Raw genomic sequence first — 19724 nt, 5'->3', positions numbered from 1 at the left:
TCCCCGCCTTCACAGTTGCCAAATTCGTCACAAGTATCGCTAAACTGGCACTAAAAAAAAATGATACATTGTTAATAAATACAAAAGTATACCAAAATTTTATACAAAATGGTACAAAATCTTTAAGTTATCCCCAAAACTTTGTAAAAGTTTTCATATCACTAGAATTCATACTGCTAGACGTTTAAAGTTACTGATAAAATGGAAACAAATATCTCAATCTAAGAGCGTTAAATTGACAGCACTACCTGCTTACTACGCGTGCATGACAATTTAGCGCTGTCTCCGAGTTTCGACGGAAATTATCAATTTTATTTATATTTGGGCGATATCCTAGTTATTTATAGCAGATGTGCCTAGCGATTTGTGAAATTTTGTGTACCGTGCAACATCCTAGTGCATTGCAGCTTTCCACAGCGCTACTACACCCACTTTACGTACATGACAGCATTTTCATGTGCTCTGAACTTTAATTTTTTCATTGTAATGATGTGTCTAGTGTGTTAGTTACTTTACTGCATCAATGGTAAAAGCACTTGGTAACCACTGCCGTAACGCAAGCCACATTCCTCATAAAAGGCGTCATAGTCATTTAACTGACAAACAATTTTGCTTTGCGGATATGTTCATCGCCATCAACTGAAAGTTGAGGATACGCCCACCATCTTCCCACTTGATATTATGTTGCTACCCTCGGGTGACAAGCCAGTTTCATCAACTCAGGAAACCGTTTACAACGTGGAAGGTATAGGTTACAACCAATGAATGGACGTTTGATGGTCGAGTGGGTTAAGACCTGTAATGATACATGTCTGAGGTTGGTTGGACTTCGCTATTTGCAAAAGGGAATAATCCCCCGAGATTGACCTTGATAGATCATACAGCCCTGCCTTCTCTCAGCGAGGCAGCTACCCTGGGGGGGACGAACTCTTGACCTCGCAGTCTTGAATGAAGCACTCGAGCTTCCCCCCCCCCCCGTACTAGCATAAGGAATTCAGGGAAGAGCAACTGGTTACCCTTGCCCCAAATATCAGGGTCCCTCCGCTCCTAATAGGATGATTAATGCATGGAACACGCACAAGTTACTCCTCACCCATCATAAAACACTACCATTGCTAATCATGGTTGGCCTCCTCTTTGGCAATGCTTCTTCTTGACAGGCAGCTTTTGAAAACATCGAAATTCCTTCTTAAAATGCTAAGAAAGAGGTGAATCCATCCCTCTCTCTCACTCACTAAATGCTGTACCCTTCTACTGCTTTCTGCTGGAGAGGGGGCCTGCATGTGCTGGCAATGATATAAGTGGATAGTGGAGCTGTCTGGTTGTACAAATGTCCTTATCTCTCCCTATCCCTCCAAACAAGGATGGTGGACTGCAGGTGGGAAACTTCACCATGTAGTCTAGTGGGTTTACATTCAGATTACATATATATATATATATATATATATATATATATATATATATCTCATCTCATCTCATCAGCCTTTTGAGTGTCCACTGCAGGACCGGCCTATCCCAACCGAAGTGGGACAATACAGCCAATGTATCTCTACCAAGTGGCTTAGGCTGTCTGGTAGAGACTGTATGTAGGGTGAGAAGTGGATGTGTGTGTAGCCTGTGAGCTAAGTGTAATCGGCCTGTGCAAGCCCACTGGGTGCAAGCATACTTTATAGTATGCGACACTGGTTCAACCACAGCACCCCTGCTGTCTGCCAATGCAGTAAATGGCCAGAAGAACGCTCCCAAAGCTTATTACCCTGGCGAGGCACAAACCCTTGTTCTTCAGTGTACAAAAATGCACACTTTACCACTGTACCACAGAGGCTCCATATTTAAATATGTATATGTATTCATTTTCATTTTTAAAGGCTCCAACATGCTTGTATGTGTCGGCCTTCGTCACCTAATGGTGGCTTTCCACGCTGCACGATCCATTGCAGCCTCCCAGTTTAGTCCCTTAACCCTGAGGTCACATTTAATGACCTCGTCCCACGTCTTTCTCGGTCTACCCCTCATAACCCCACCCCCAATATTAACACTTCTCACCTTCCTCACCCAATTATCATCCCCCATCCTCTCCACATGTCCAAACCATCTCAATCTACCTCTCCTCATCACAACACCAATACACTCCAGTCCCATCCTACCTCTCAACTCTTCCATCGTAAACCCTGCCCCTCCAGGCCTTGTACGCAGGGACACGCTGCATATCCACCTAATCATTGTCATTTCTGTATGTCTGAGCCAGCGAATATCTTCCTCCTTCACTGCCCAGGTCTCATTACCATACAGCATTACACTCCTAACACATGCTGCATACAAAGACCCCTTAGCACGTAGGGAGAGTCCTCTCAATGTCAGGAGAGGCAAGAGCTCCCTGAAACTTCTTCCAACCACTTCTCACTCTAGCCACAGAGCTAGTGTCAGCCCCACCTCCAACATATAACATGTCTCCCAAGTAACAAAACTCTTCCACACACTCAAGAGAATCACCAGCAAGATCAATCCTCTCATGCCTGACAATCTCCACATGCTCTCCCCGATACACTTCACACATGAAATCAGCATTATCTCACAGTCTGCCTCTAATACCACATCTCTTATGCACCCAATCATCAAAAACACTGAACACCATGGAATTACTTCCCACACCCTTGTGGCAAACTGCATATGGCAACTCTCCCTCTTCTTTGACAGTACTGCCACCAACCCTAGATATCATCACTTTTGTTTTCTCTGCATTTACCCTTAAACCCTTGTGCCCCATACCATCTCTCCACTTCCTAAACCTTTCCTACGCCTCCCTTTCGTTCTCTACAATCAACACCAAATCATCAGCATACAACAACTCCCACGGGAGTCCGTTTCTAAAGTCACGTGAGAGGGCTTCAAGTACCATGATAAACAACATGGGACTCAAGACTGACCTCTGATGCACACCAACATTCACGGAAAACTCATCACTCAAATCTCCATTCACTCTTACCTGGGTGTGAGCACCCACATACATAGCCATAACCACCCTAACCAGCCACTCCTCCAAGCCAAGCTTTCTCATTGCCCACTTCACCACCTCTCTAGGGACTCTGTCAAAGGCCTTTTCCAAATCAACAAACACAAAATAAAGATCCCTTCTCCTACCAATATATTTTTCCTGAAGCTGTCAAACAATGAATATGGCATCAGTGGTCCCCCTACCTGGCATAAACCCAAACTGCATCTCATCAATATTCACTCTTTCGCTAATCATACCTTCTAAAACTCTCTCCATTACCTTCATTATCTGATCCAAAAGCATTATACCTCTATAATTTCCTCTTTCCAGGGCATCACCCTTCCCTTTATACACATTTACAATTACACTCTTCAGCCAATCATCTGGGACAACACACTCATAAATACTGTAATCCTATTTATCAGGTCAGTGACTAAACTCACCCCTGTATCGCCTGAGGCCTTCAACATTTCGCCAGTCAACTCAGACACACCTGCTGCCTTCCCCACCCTCATCCTGCCTATTGCCTCACTCACAGTAGCAGTATCAATCAAAGGCCAAGGGCCAGACACTGGATCTGCTGGCTCCAAACCTTCCCTGTCCCAGTCAAACTCCTCATTCGACAACCGGTTATAATGCTCTCTCCATGCATCTTCAATATCCTCACTGTTCACCACTATATATATATATATACACAGTATTGGAATTTTCACCTTGATAGATCATATAGCTCCACTGGGTTACAGGAGAACGCTGCCTCCCCCAGCCAGGGCAGCTACCGGGATGGGGTGTGAACTCTCAAACCTTTGGTCTCGGGTCAGATGCTCTACCACTAAGCCACCCTGCCCTCAGGAAGTGACTTGGGGCCATGGCCCAGTAGCTGGCCTCACACAACACTCCCAGATGGGGAACTCACCCATGCTTATCAAGTACTGTAGTTAAAGTCCAGGCTGACACTACTACCAATTAAAAAAGAAAGAAAGAAAAAAAAAAATTGTCCAGAGGCAAAACAGGGATCTCCTCTTTGGCTCAGTGATAACATGCGCACATTTGGAGAGCGAGGGTCTGCGATTGAATCTCGGCCAGACCAGTGATTAATTTGTTAAGTTTCATTTTGGTTATTACATATACACACATTATCCTCTTGGGGGCTATGATGCCTCCTTTTTCTCTGCATCTTACCATGTCGAGGGACCCTGTTCCTCCCTTGGGATGGTATTATCTGCAACAGGAAGGTGGCTGCTTGCTTGTGAGTGATGGGTCTGCTCAGCCAGACAGACTTGGGTTGAGCAAAAACACCACCCAGATATAGTCCAGGTATTTCATTCAGTCTAGGAGAGACCCACAGTCAAGAAGGGCTTAATGAAATTTGAAAGTTCCCTCCTATGTTGATCAACCCTCTCATGTGAGAGCAAGAACACTCTGTACAAACTATCACCACTCTGAAGGGTTAAACATAAAGATGCATGGAATGGTGATCCAGGGTGCATGTTTATCTATTTTTACCCACAAAAGGTGGCCACAAATAAAATGCCTTATCATCATCCTGTCTCCCGCCATCAGGCTGCTCTCCCTTTAACTCACAGCATCCTCTCCATGTCACCCATTCCTCAACCATCAGGCTACCTCCCCCCCCCCCACCAACTCATACCACCCTCTCCCTCCTCCCCTTCCTCAGTTTCCCATCCTCCTCTCCCCCTCAACCTCACTCACATACACACTCTTAGCCACACCCATTGTCTCTTCTCTTCACAAGGCTAAACCATCTCAGGGTACTTAACACTTTCCAGCAGATCCACATCATCATCAGAGTGTTCCTGAACATATTCAGTAAGGATACAAGTGTCTCCAGTATCATCAGAAGTTGTTTTGTTGTTGTATTTTCCACTTTCCTATTCACTTCAATTTGGTTTTAAAATGTTGGTTAGCTGTATAAAAAGGCAATCTTATACACACACTGATCATCTTCTGTCCAAGAATTTTTTTTTGTATTATTCTTGATGCCCTCAGAGGATTATAATTAATCTTAGAAGAGATTGTCAGAACTTAGGAGTTTGATATAATACAGTAGTCTTCATTATCTCCTTTAATACTGTGGTGCTCTCCTAAACAGAATTATCTGGAAACAGCAAGAATGAAAAAGAAAAATATATCACTGGATTGAAGGGGCTACATTCAAGACAGTTTGTTAATATAGAACCTGTTTAGTCTCTTCCTCTGCAAGTTTATAGACAACAGTATAGGTATTTCTTGCTTTAAGTCACAGATATGCTTAAAAATATATCATTTTCTACATAATTATTACTGTAAGTTAGGTGAAACTAGCAAATCAGCTTTGTACATAGCAATGCACGTTTAATGTTATTGTTGAGCAACCCTTCACTGTCTGGCTGAGAAAACTATGAACTGCAAGCAAGCAACTGTCCTCTGCAATGAATTGATGGTCCCTTGCAGTAGACAGCGTCTCACCGCAACAAGGGATGGGGATCTCTCCACCCTGCTAACGGGAACCATTCTAGCCTCCACATTACGCCATTTTTTTATTTTATGGTTATCAACCACTGTCACAAGTGGTTTCCTAGGTTACATGAAACCATTAGGTTTTCACTCAGTGTAGAGTCACCTGAAGTAGAAAGAAGAGTAATAAAATGTGACAGAGAAGATGGGAGAAACATGAAGAGAGGAGGCCAGACACAAAATGATGATAAAGGTTAAGGAAGATGCAAGCAGCATTACTTTGAGAGTAGATGACTGCCACCACTTCACTGTGAATTTATACACAGTGATTCACTACTATGTGACCCAGAATAACACCAGTGCATCCATTATTAATGAAGAAATTTAAACTGAATCCAAATTAACACAGTTCTTTCGATATCAGTTACATACTATACTTGAGAAACTCCTTCAATATACTGTAAGAATTTAAAGTAACATTTGTGAGAACTTAAATGCCAGTCTCTTGCCTACACAGTGCTTAGTAGTTGTCAGTTGGGCTACTGTACTGTACTTATTTACTAATGATGTCATACTCAAAAACTGAATATATATGACACAGTACTGTATTCTTTATTCTTCAGATTTATCTCTGCCAATTTTTTCATGTGGGGCCACCTTGGGGGAAAATAAAATAAAAAGGCTAAAAGACATTATTTGGGAGACCGTAGCTAAGAGGATACACTGCACCAAACAGCTACCTATCTACCTACTGGCAGACGCCTTAATCCCACAATGGGTGGGCACAAACAAATTGCCTCCATGCCGCCCTGACCCCCGCCATTTTGTTGCCCTCCCCCCAGCTAACATCCCCTTCTCTCATATACCTCTCCACTCCATCCCTCCACCTCATCCTCGGTCTCCCCATTTCTCTTCCCCCCTCCACTTCACTCACACACTCTCCTTGTTAATCTCTCGTTCTCCACCCTCTCCACTGGGCCAAACCACCTCATTGTATTTCTCCTAACGCTTTTCATCACATCCACATCCACACCAGAACGCCCCTTCATTTCCTCATTTGTCAGTCTGTCATTCCACGTAACTCCACATGCTCTTCCCAAATTACTCATTTCAACTGCTCTCACTCTTGACTTGTGTCCTTCCAACAAGGTCCAAGCTTCACTTCCGTATGTTAGACCTGGTGTCACAATACTATCATGCACAGTCTTTTGTACTTCCATGTTCACTTCCCAATTTTTTATCACTGCTTTCAAAGAACCAGCAACTTTTCTTCCATGTTGTACCATTTCAAGCACTTCATCCTCCAAACTTCCATCCTTACTCATCACACTACCCAAGTACTTAAATGCACTCACATTTTCCACTTCCACATCATCCAACCTCGCTCTGCATTTTTCTCGTGAGACCATAACTTCACTCTTCCCCACATTCACCTTTTGATTCCGTTTCTTACACAGTCTCCCAAATTCATTCACCAAACCTTGCAGTTCCCCTTCGTCTTCACTTAACAGTACAGTATCATGTGCATCCACCTGTATGAAACACTGGGTTAGCTATAGTAACTGGATATACTGTTTTGAAATAAAATATTTACTGAATTTTGCTTCAGTCTGATCAATAAGAAAGAAAATACTTACATTATTCTGGGGCCTCAGAGTATATTCATCATCATTATTATCACCAACATTTCACCAATATTCTTCATCAATATCAATCATCATCATCATCTATCTATCTATCTATTGCCAGATACCTTAATCCCGTAAGGGGTGGCCACAAACAAAATGCATCCGTGTCGTCCTGTTCCCCGCCATTTCACTTCCCTGCTCCCAGCTTAAATCCCCCCTCTCTCATATACCTCTCCATGCCATCCCTCCATCTCATCAATATCAATCATCATTATCATCAATCGTCATCATTATCATAAAAAAGAAAAAAAATGGGAGGGGGGAATATTATAAGAAGTTTGCCCAAATAAATGGACCACACACACATTAAATTACCACTCCATCCCCCTGTTCATGGATCTTTCTCACAAGCATAAACACCCACACATGCTTCACCCTATAGAATATAAAGTTAACATAGGTGACTTCATGACTTACCCGTACAAATAGGGCTTACTGTACAGTACAGTAAATCCTCTTTTTTCGACGCCTCGTTTTTCATGCAAGAAAAAAGTTTCCGAGTTGTCTCACAATTCACAAATTTCCCTACATTTCGATGCTCCCAGCTGGCAGCCGACAACTACAACAGAAACATACAGGAGCAGAGACAAGCTCAGATCACACGATATTTTCATGAGAGACAGACTATGGCTGCTATTCTCCAAGACTTGGATGTGCTAGCAGGGGTGGATGAAGGAGGAGAAGTGGACAGAGAGGAAGTGGAGGTGATGGAGCCTGAGTTCAACTTCGAGGGCTTCGGCACAGGTGATGGGACTTCCCCAGAGAGGCCCATGTCACCTAGTAACTAGCCCATCTACCCTCAACACACCTTCACTTGCCACTCAAGCCAGTCTTCACTTTATTTCTGGTAAGGATTTTTGGTGTTGCAGCTCTTTATAACAGCTTTAATGTCTTTTCAGGTACATGTTTATTGTGTTATGCTGTTTTAGCAGTAGCAAACACTCTTCATTTAATTTTGGGTAGGGCCTGTTTGGTGTTATAGTACTTTCTGATAGGGTAGGTACATGTCCCACCAGAACGCTCCTCTATTTTTCCCACTGATTCTTAACTTCACACTTCGACATTTCGCATTTCGTGAGGTTTTGGTGGAACATCCAAGCAGCGAAAAATGAGGATTTACTGTATTTCAAAGTTAACCGGTATGAATTTAGAAACTACTATGTAAATAATAAAGTTTTATACAATTTACACTTTGACAACCAAGCTGCTCACACTGAACACTGTACAAATTGTACATATATGTTAGATGAAAAGTCAACACATTAAAGAAAGATTATTGTCACAACTCTTCTTGCACTATTAAATATTTACACTGGGTAGAGTACATCATCTCCAGTGTTGAAGAGGGATGCCCTCATGTGGTGGTACTGATATGACCAGGTGATTCCACTACCTGGATACACAAATGACCCTCAACTCCCTCTCATCTCCCAAAAGGAGGAGGATCAGCTGCAGTAGGGCAACTTCAACCTGCAGTCCGGTGGGTTCACAATGAGATGAGCGTGGGGTTGCAACTACTACAACTACAACATCAACTCCATTTGTCATAATGCTACCAAGTGACTTTCTATAGTTAAATTTAGGGAAGATGTCTTGTGATGAGGGCATGAATGAAGGCTTTATTTAACCCCTCATGTTCAAGGTGTATCCCTAAGCTGAACTGCATTATCTGGAGATGCCAAGAGTAACATGGAAAAATGTCCTCAGACTGAAAAGATGGAGATTTCATATCACAGGATGATTAATATGATTTATCATTGTACTGTCAAAATCATCATCTGTTTTTCATCTTGTTCTTGATGTGTACAGATTATTTTAGGCTTAGGAGAGACTTTAAATTGGGGATGTTGGATCTATTTTTCATTAAGTCCTTCAGTATGACAGACCTTCCCTAAGTTGAAATAAATCATCTGGAGGTATCAATAAAACAAGTAAAAATAAATCACAATATTGAAGGAGTTAACCACTCCAGCTACTTTAAAAAAAATACATTCTAGTTGCCAAAGTGATTTTAATTAGTTTTGGAGACCCATTATTGTAGTAGTAGTTGTATCAGACAAACATGATCCCAGTGAACTAGCAGGCTTAAACTGACCTCCTGCAGTCCACCATCTTCCTTTCAGAGAGACAAGCAAAGAACTGACGGATGTTTGTATAACCAGGCAGTGGAGCCGACTGGTTATATTATCAGTGCCATCACATGAAGGCATCTCACTCCAGCACCACTCATCACAGTAAAGGGGTTAGGTAGTCTCCAGCATCCCCTTCAGTGCCAGGATTTTATTTTATTTTTGTTTTTTATTATTATTTTTTTTTTACTCCTGCTGACACCAAATCCTCAGGCTAGCAGTGTTAAACATTATATAATAATATACTGTATCTATGGTTTCTTGATCATACGGAATTTTCAGAAGTCTCTTTATAGTCTTTTTATCATTTTTTCCTCTGAATATATATATATATATATTTTTTTTAGGTCAGCAATGAACCCTGTCAGTCCAATGATGTGCTTAATCAAAATACACTGACTGCCCTGATATTTTTTTTTTTTTCTTACAACTTTGGGGAGACATTAAAAAAAAAGGGGGGGGGGGGGTAAATTTAGGATGGATCTCACCCCTCCAGATAAGAAAGTCTCCACTTCAAAATAAAACTCTGGTGATAGCAAAAATAGAACAACAATACTGTACTGTATGTCATCAGAATGAAGGCATCATATTCTGTAATTATTTAGGATGGATCTTACCCCTCCAGATAAGAAAGTCTCCACTTCAAAATAAAACTCTGGTGATAGCAAAAATAGAACAACAATACTGTACTGTATGTCATCAGAATGAAGGCATCATATTCTGTAATTATCAATCTGGAATTTAACTCCCTTCATCCAATAGCATGGTTTATATATCACTCACTCTACCATCAGACAATTTTTCTTTAGCAATGGAGAGACTTACTTGTATTAAAGGGATTAGAATACAACTCCACTGACCCTTTCAGCAATAAGAAGTCTGCTGTAGATCAAAATATAACTGACTGAAGGCAGCAGGAATACAATAAAGGTGACGGAGATTTGGGTTGGACCGACAGGACAATTAACTCTAAGCCCTTGGCCACCCCGTTAGGGATACATGGCGTCTGGCAATGAATGAATGAATGAATGAACCATTTAATCAGTAGTCAATAATCGGCCAATACCGATTAATCGCCTGATGTTTAAGAAATTTTAAATGTGATTCATCTTCATGAAATTATTGGTAACACAAAGTTAAAGACATCACCCTAATGTTATTTTTGACTTTGTTTACTGCCCAACTACCATCTCCTGTATGGAAAGCAAATGATTTTAGTCATTTGCCACTAGTTTTACTTTGTTGCAACATCTCATGCTGTGCAATCTGGTTGTAATTTGTTAGAATTTGTCATTTTTCTTGTTTTTGTGGTGATCCTAGATGCTACAAGAAATGGCAGTGAACAGAAAATGTATCAATCTCTTAAGCCCTCTACTAACTTCTTAGTCTGGGCTCTAATATAGTGTGTGTTTGGCTGGAGACGATATCAGAGTTTTGGTAACATCATCATACTCACATACTGACATTAATACATTATGCAGGTCAGTACTGTATAAAAGACAGAATAAGCTTCTTCAACTAATCGGCCTCAATTAATCAGTGAAAAGGTCGATTACTGATTAATTGGCAACGTGGCCGATTAGGCCGATTACTGATTACCAGCCGATTAATTGGCCAAACCCTACTGGAGAGGGTTGCCTTCATGTGGTGGTACAGATATAACTGCATGGCTCAAGTACCTGGTTTACAGTGATCCCTAGGTTATCGCACATAAATGGTACCGAGCCTAGTGTGTGATATCGACAATGCACGACAACGAAAGCATGGAACCTATGGAATTTATCCTAATTGGTACTGGGCACCTCACTCATAAACCTGAATTTTCCCTTTTATAACAATTTAGATCCACTAAATGCATATGGTACACAATGGAATGGTATCAGAAACACACACAGGCATGGTTAGGTTAACAAAAAGTGATAAAAAGAACACAATAAGGAAGAGACAAGTATCACAGAGACCTGAGAAAGACTTGAGGTAATAGGTTCTGAGGTTAGGGGATGGAAAGTTAATGGTCTCCACCACCTGGGATTAACTCCTCAAATAGGGACTCATCTTTGAATCCTTCAAAGCCATCAGAAGCCCAGATTCTGCACTATCATTGTCGGCAGAAACAAGCTCAGGTGTGCGATAATGATGTTTTTTAGTTAAAAAATGTGCAATAACAGCAGGAGTGCAGATTTTCACCTTGCAGTGATTATGAAAACTGCCATAACCAAGGGATCACTGTACACACGTCCCTCAGCTACTTGCGTGTCCCCTAAAAGTAGGACGATGGACTGCAGAAGGATAACTTAAGCCTGCAGTCTACTTGGCTCACATTTCAGATGACCTGTGGGCCACAACAACAACAAAAAACAATGGAGTGAATGACTTGATTTTTACATACCTATTTGGCCACCATGATGTCATACTGTACTTTCTTTTATTCCTGCCAGAACCATACACTTCATTCAACCTAGCATGAAGGGGCTAATCAGTTTTAGACTTATAAACAATGTACAGTGGGGTGAAGTTTAAAGGTTGGATTTTTTTTTTCTTCATAGGTCTTACCCCTTAAAAATGTTCCACTTCAGCTAAAAACATTTGAAAAATAGTTTGAACTATTTAATCTTTACAGGTAGCTCAGTCATCACAAAGAATAAAAAAAATAACAAATTTGTTACCAAAAATGCAGAAACAAACTGTGTACAATTTTCTTATTGTTATGTAACAAACTTAATTGCTTGTGTTGATATTTACATTCATCAACAATTTGTCACATACATCTTTTAAAGGATGTAGAAAAACAACAAAATCAATGTAATCCACAAGGTACAATCAGTGTCTGTCTCTTGCTGTCTGGATAAAGCTGCTGGTGCTGCTCAATGATTTGTAATAAGAACTAAAGTTGTGACCTGTCTTATGTCAAAAGGGCACTGCATTCTTAAATCAAAGCTATGCCATGTTCAGCATAATCATTCACCACTTTGATGATGCACACAGTCTTTGAAGCTTTCTGAAAGTCTTCCTGTGTCTCCCACGTCTGGATCGTCTTCGAGAAATGTGTCTGGAAGCTTCATTATTTTAAACAGTCATACTCTTGACCGAGACAAAATCTTCAAGGGTCTGGTCCCTGAATGAATTTAAACTAACAATGATTCGTTTTGTATGGCCCTGGTCAACTTCCTTTTTCATGGTGCTCACCATCAGCCTCCTTCTTGAAGTACTTACTTGGCTGTCAAATAGGCTAATCCAATTAGCCTAGGTCCTGTGACAGGTACCACAAGTGATTAGAAAACTTCTGTGCTATAACCATTGATACTTCAGGGTTGATTGTGGTGTGATTCAGAAGTGATATCAACAGCAAGAAGTTGTATGGAGCATTGGCTGTGAGGGGAGCCATTATCCAAGTCCTCAGATAAACACATACTGCAAAAACACACACTTCTTGGAGTCCCTTTCCTCTTTTGGTGTCAGGGTGAATTGATCTCGAAACATCCAGATCTTCAAATAATAAATAACTTTAGACATCCTTTGAGCATGGTGCATGGCCCCAGGTGCCATGAATCAGACTTCTCTTGCTGGAACAGCTCCAAGAAAGCCAATGACCAGTTCTAAAAACTCCCTACACTCATCTCCTTGCTGGTTCTCTTCCAGGTGTCTAAATGTAACTTGATGGTGCTTTCACTAACGTCATCAACTAGCCCAAATATAGTACTGCTGGCCTTTCTTGTTCCATATTTCTCTTGAACAACAAATGCCCAGTATTCTTTGAAACACTTGAGGAGAGGAACCTCAGGACATAATGTGATACCCAGACAAACTTGAAACATTGTACATGATGTGATGTCTATGTGCTAATGATAGCAACTCCTTACCTAGCTTTAGTTCGAAGAGAACACAAGTGGCAGCAATCCAACCAACGTTTGAGCTGGTTGTATCAAAGCACACAGCATGAACACTTTTAGCCACACTCCAGTCTTCCAATGCCCTCTGGATAGTTGCAGCCTGGGCCATGCCAGTTCCACTTGGCAGCTTTGCGACTGTTAGGAACTGAGAAAGTCCTCTGCCAGAAACAATTACTGGGAGTTGATCAACTTGTTCTTTGCTAATCAGGTTAGCAATAAGTGTGCCATCCCAGTGAATAGCCAAAGGTACATTACTTTGGAACTCTGCTGCTTGTTTAGCCCTGTATATCATTCTCTGACTGTGAATTGAGTCATGACTGACAGCAAGATCATCAATGCTGTGGCCTAAGCCCTTAGCGATTTCAGCAATAACAAGTGTAGCTTTATAATATGCTCTTCATTGCATTCAAAGTTGCTACAAGTTCTGGAGTGATAACACTCTTTCTAACACCCGTTCTCTTTGTCAAAGTCTGAAACGTGCAGCCTTCATCACCTAGGTCTCTAGCTGTTTTGTACTGACTACTCCCTGCATCCTCTTCACTAAAGCTAGCACCTGATAATGATATCAGTGCTACTGCTTCAGTTTCCCTTCCTTGCACATCTTCCATTAAAGATGCCTTTCAAGATTCTGCTCCTTCCTGTCTTCTGACAGGAACAACAGTTTTGCACTTGCTACAATTAAGCTTCAGTAGAACCAGTATAGCTCTTTTACGATAGAATTTTTTAGTCAGTAAAACACATATGGCCGACTTATAAATACTGTATATGGGGCAAAAATGATGTCAGCGTATTGTCCAAGGGACATTGCTGCAACATGCATGTATGAATATACTGCAGCGGGCTTACATCATCAGCTAAAATACAGGGTGATTCATGATACAATAATATGACTTGGTTAACTGTATTTCTAATTGGTACAGTGACATGATTCACTTTATTCAAGAATGCTCTCTGCAGAAACATTATCAGATGCATTAAGAATATCGGTGTTGTTGAGCTACCAGTATATGTTCACCAAATTCACTGGTATTTGGCCTGATTTTTTTTTCCATATATTCAAACAAAATTAAGGGGTAAGAAGGTAATATTTAATAAAGTCAAAAAATAAACTCCACCCTAATGTACAGTTATCATCAAAAGTCCCATTACATTTCCTACTTTTTTCTCCAGGGAACTACAAATCTGCAGCAACTGACACTGGCTATCAATCAGCATCATTACTGTGGGTCACTACAGATTCGCCACGTTGATTTTCACTGTTTATGGAGACAAACATAGAAGCAGCAACAGTATTACTGATGCCAACTGTACCTTTAGTCTGTCACAGCTCTACTTCATCCCTTGAAGCATAGGATTTGTATATTATTCTCTAAAGATTTTACTGTCACCATGTAATTTTATTTGCCCTTGCACAAATGTTTTTTTCCAACTTTGTAGCTAATGGTCTCTTTTCCACTTTATTCTTGCCATCTCCTGATGATTTTTTTTTTTTACAGGAGAGGTTGCATAAAGCCTTAGTTAACCCCTTCACTGAGAGTTGAATAAAATAATCATCATCATTACTGTATTATCCAATCTCATTTTGCCCCATATAAACAGGACTGCAGGGACCCAAGGCTAGGCTACTCAGTCCCAGCATTTAAGGCAATTGTGATTAGATGACGATGATGATGACCAGACTCGCCTGCCCCTGAGTGGTATTACAAGGGAAATAAACCCCAACCACCCCTGGGACTAAACTTACAAAGGCTCCAACTCGTTGGAGCAGCTTAGCCCGCTGAACCACCTTGTGTGATTTGGTTACATGGTTACCATCCAGCATAAGAAATGATTTCCTGTGATCCCCTGAATAAAATCAAGCAGTGCTATGGCAAAGACGTCCTTGGTCTGAAGGATTAACCCGTGGAGTGTGAGTCACAGCTCAGGCCTTGCCAAACAAACCAGCACTTCAACCTGGCACACTGGGAAAACTGTGAATGCAGGCAACTGGGCACTTCATGGATTAAACTTATGCCTCACACTATAACATAAAAGACATTCAAGTAAAATAAATATGTAAATAAATAGATAATTGTTCACCCCATGGGCTACACTTATGCCTCATACTCTAACATAAGATATTCAAGCTAAAAAAATAAAATAAATAAAAGGAAACTGTAAATCCTGACTTCTGAGACTGTATATGACGTGTACTTTATACATAAATACACTGGACACATATTAAACCCTTCAATCCAATGGTGTATCATTAAACTTAATTATTAGTTAATTAAAGTATCACTCAGAGGTAAGGACCCTTATCTTTACACGGTGCTTTAATTAACCAATTTGTCAGGCATACCAGTAATTGCCCTAATAATAATTTTATTCTTGCTATCTTCAGACAATTTTATTCAGCTGTGCAGAGACTTTTTGAACTGAAGAGGTTAGATACAGCCTTTATTTAAACCTTGATTAGTGTAGATACTTCTTCTGTTTAATAATATTGCCTAGAGACAGCAGGAATAAAATAAAAATTGTCATTGGACTGAAGGAAATTAAAACAACTGCCATAGGCAGTGAAATAGTTCCATATAATCTCAGTGTACAGACCATCTAAAAATACAAAATGTTTAGCTTAGTAAAAAACACAAAACATTATTATCACATTAATTCAAACTGACAAACAACTTCCAAAAAGAAATGACATACAGGAGTTTGTATGTACTGTACATTAAAGGCATAGTACAGTATGTTCCCTGCCAACATAGTAAAGCTTTATTCATTCCATCTTCATGAAAATATATACAGTATTGAGTACATACTATACATGCACTGGATATATGTATGTACAAATAAATGTACACTTAAGTAGATATATGCATGCATAATGCAGCATGTCCTAATTATATGTTGCTTTCTGATGTTCTTTTTAATTATTAAGATGCAAGTTAAAGAAAACTGTTTACTAAATTTTCAATGCTTCTGGCATCTTAAACACAAACTGGCCAGTCATCTCAATTTTCTGTACTAACTGTATATGTGTATTTTAAATCACATCCCTGACATATAACAAGGACTGCCTGTAATAATAATCCAGTCTCGTGTTATCCTTTGTGAGGTGTATGGATTTAAGGCCAGGATACCATAGTTCAGATCATTTGAATATTTAAGGGTAGGTAAGCAGTCCAAGCTGCAGGTGGCAATACACAATATTAAACACCTCCAACTGGCCCCTTAGGTTTTCAAAGGGATATTTATAAACTCTCTTAAGGTTAAGTTGTACTTACAACTGGTTGATTATACTTTCCTCTTCATTCATACGGCTACCAAACACTACAAAACTAGAGTGAATATTTAAGTGACAACATAACAAAGGGTTTTATTACCTGGGTGGCACACATTAGACCGCCAAAGCACAGGAGTGTTTGCTGGTCCCAGCCTGGGATCAAACTTCCATGTTTCAGACAACAAACCACCAATCCAACCACTTAAACACTCACTGGAGTGTCATGTGGTCTTCATTCATGTGTTGGAATAGCCAGTAGGAGGGACTGAAACTTCTTTGATCATGTACTACCACCAAAAGCCTAAGCTGGCCACTTATCCCTATGTGTTCTGGACTTTGGAAACTTGGTCTTGGTCCTCTACACCTGTCTGTATGTAGCCAGATGCCTTTGTCCCATAGGGGCTGGCCATGAACAAATCACCTCTATATCACCCTGTCCACTTTACACTGTGCTCCCTCCAACGTATACCAACCTCTTTCATATACTTCTCCACTCTATCCCTCCACCTCATCCTCAGTGCTCCTCTCCCACTCTCCCCTTACACCTCACTCACATACACTCTCCTAGTCAATCTCTCACATTTTGTTCACTCCATATGGCCCCCCGTGGGATTCTCTGTTAACCCCTTCAGTATAATGGCAATTTTAAAATTTTTCTTGCTATTGCCAGCCACCTTTTGTACTGAAGGGATTAAATTACTCCTCAGTCTGTTATGTGCAGTTGCAGCCTATCACAGTATCAAGCCAAGTGCATTAGTAGCTACAGTATACTGTAGTATGCCTGTTCTGACCTGATGAAAATCCACAACCCCTTTCAGTTAGGCTGATGGCCATGTACTGTGATTAGAAGGTTAACAAGTAATCAGGGAGACTTATTCCTACCGCATAACTACTGCTCATCAAATTTCATGTAACCACAATTTAGTATTCAAGGTGTTGGGGGACCCACTTCCATCAAATGAAAACAAACCAACTATACATTCATCCATGCTCAAAATTCTACAACATTCCACCAACGTGTGTGTTACACTCACTCTCATGAGGCCCTGGAGCACAAACTTCACCCTTAAATTATCTATAAATTAACCTTGATCCATTAAGCCTGGGGATATAATTATCAGTGTATTCCTGCCATCTCCAGATGATTTCATTCGGCTTAGGATAGACACTCTGAACTGGAGGGATTGATACAGCCTTGATAAATCCCTTACATACAAAGCACCTTATCTCACCTGAATAAAATCCTTTGTTAGCAAAAAAAAAAAAAAAAAAAAAAAAAAAAAAAAAAAACACCCAGATTCAAGGGGTGACACTGATCTGCCTTTCTGACTCCCTGAGCCTCATACCTACTTAGCTCTATAAATATTTTATGTTAGTTTTAGTTCATACTCAGATAGTGCAACATAATCTCAGACACTGTGGCTTGTATTCTTGTTGGCATTAGAGACCTCACAGCAATTTTTTCTTAGCAATGAGTTATGCATATTACACCCTGACAATTTCTTTTATGTCTTAAATATTCAACTATCTATCTACAGCCTTGGACAAATTGCTTCCAGATTTACCCCCTCCTGCACTTTCCCTTTCTTGTCCTTCCTGCAAAAGCCATAACCATCTCAATTTTCCTTATGTATCTAAGATGACTATTTGAATAAAGAAAAAAGTGGCATATGTTCTCACTCACCTAGTCCTTCCTGCACAAACAAATAACAGATACAACTAGGAGTTAAATGTGAATGTGTCTGTGAATCTCTCCAAAGTCTTTTAAAAACAATGTGTCCAGACCTCATAAACACAAGTGAGCTTGAGACATTTTTTTCTTACACATTCTCTGGAAGAGAATTTTTGCTTTTGATTTCTTCACTATGTATACCATATTTTGACATATACTGTATATACAAACATTAACTTATATCAAGTTGCTGACTTCATAATTTAACATGAGCTCCAAACAAACTAAGACATCTACAAAAGCCTCATTAAATTCGCATTTTATCAAAGTTATCATCATCACCATTATCATCATCATTATCATCACCCACATATTACAAGCCACACTCTCGCAACATGTCAAACCGAATGGGCTCGTCTTCTGGGTACTGCTGCTTCAGTTCGGCGTTTGGTACATAATGGGTACCAGTGAACTCCTGGAAGTACTTACCAATGTCCCCGTGACTCACTGGCTTGGGTTTGACAGACACTTCAAGATTTTCCTGTGCTGCATATCTGGAAAGGGGGTGAAACTTTTCCTTACTGTCACCTGTTTAGTTATATCATCATCATCATCATCATAGTTTCCTTTCACACTAACCCAAGTGTAGTTGCTGTGTGAGTTGTTGTATACAGAAGATTTGTTAATGACTTGATAGCAAGGAAGTTGCTCTGGGAAAATTCAGCAAATGGAGGGATGGCATGCTGTGTAGGGGTTTGAAGAGGATTTGTATGGAAGATAATACTTGCAGCAAGTGGGGGTGGACTGGGATCCATTGGTGGGGAATGGTCAGTGGCTTTATTCCATCTACTGGAAAGGCGTTGATAATAAATGCAACAAGTGTGGCGTTTGTGGGGGGGGAGGGGCATATAAAGAGATGTAGTACAGTACAAACTCCCAAATCCAAAATGTTTGCATCCAAAGACTTTAGAGAAACTGGAATACTTTGGCAAGGAAGCTCATAGAGAGATAACTACAAGAAAATCAAGTAAAAATTAGCCTCCACTACCATGGGCAGCAAATTCAATGAAGTACCATATCAGTTGCTGCAGTACCTTTCCTCAAATAAACTTTGTCTTCAAATATGCACTGCTTGTGTGCAGACAGATGATATCAGCACTGCTGCATGAAAAAATATTTTGGAAAGTGAAGGTTTTTTAAAACTGGATATTCAGATATAGGAGGTTATACAATACTGTAGTGTGAAAGGTAAACTGCAAGATATAACCAGTCATAGGTGTGCTATATGCAAGGAAGATCATGTTCAACGAGCCGTTGCCCCTACTGACAATAAAAGGACTCTCTATGTAGGAAAACAAGTGTATATGTTCTTCGTGTGGGCAAAATGCAGTATTGTATGGCAGCAAACACAGGTAATAGACAAGGTATATGTTTACAGATTTGACTGTACTGAAGTGAGAATGAGATGGTGTAAAGCCACACAGGGACAAAACAAGCACAGACTTAACAGTACATCTAGTTACTGAGTTAGTGAGGTGATGTGTACAGTGAGGAGGTGTAGACATCTGGTGAGACTGTGTAAGTCTGTCTGTCTGTCTCTCAGGAAGATGAGGGAATTATGTGAT

The 19724-nt window shown here is 40.4% G+C and overlaps 1 protein-coding gene across 1 annotated transcript in view; it reads right to left on the bottom strand.

Annotated features, from left to right (window-relative positions):
• Positions 1-18413: 18413 nt before the first annotated feature.
• Positions 18414-19724, bottom strand: part of LOC145416096 (F-box only protein 21-like) — a 28629-nt gene continuing 27318 nt past the window's right edge. The window contains exon 9 of the mRNA XM_080285188.1: positions 18414-18653. Coding sequence (XP_080141314.1) covers positions 18473-18653 — 181 coding nt within the window. The 3' untranslated portion in view covers positions 18414-18472. The remainder of the gene's footprint in view (positions 18654-19724) is intronic.

Source organism: Coenobita brevimanus, chromosome 104, assembly GCF_032717465.1.
Source record: "Coenobita brevimanus isolate Jiangsu-jjx chromosome 104, ASM3271746v2, whole genome shotgun sequence".
In the NCBI taxonomy this organism is placed as follows: Eukaryota; Metazoa; Arthropoda; class Malacostraca; order Decapoda; family Coenobitidae; genus Coenobita; species Coenobita brevimanus.
Note: the sequence above shows the minus strand (reverse complement) of the source record. Positions and strands in the feature narration are given on the sequence as shown.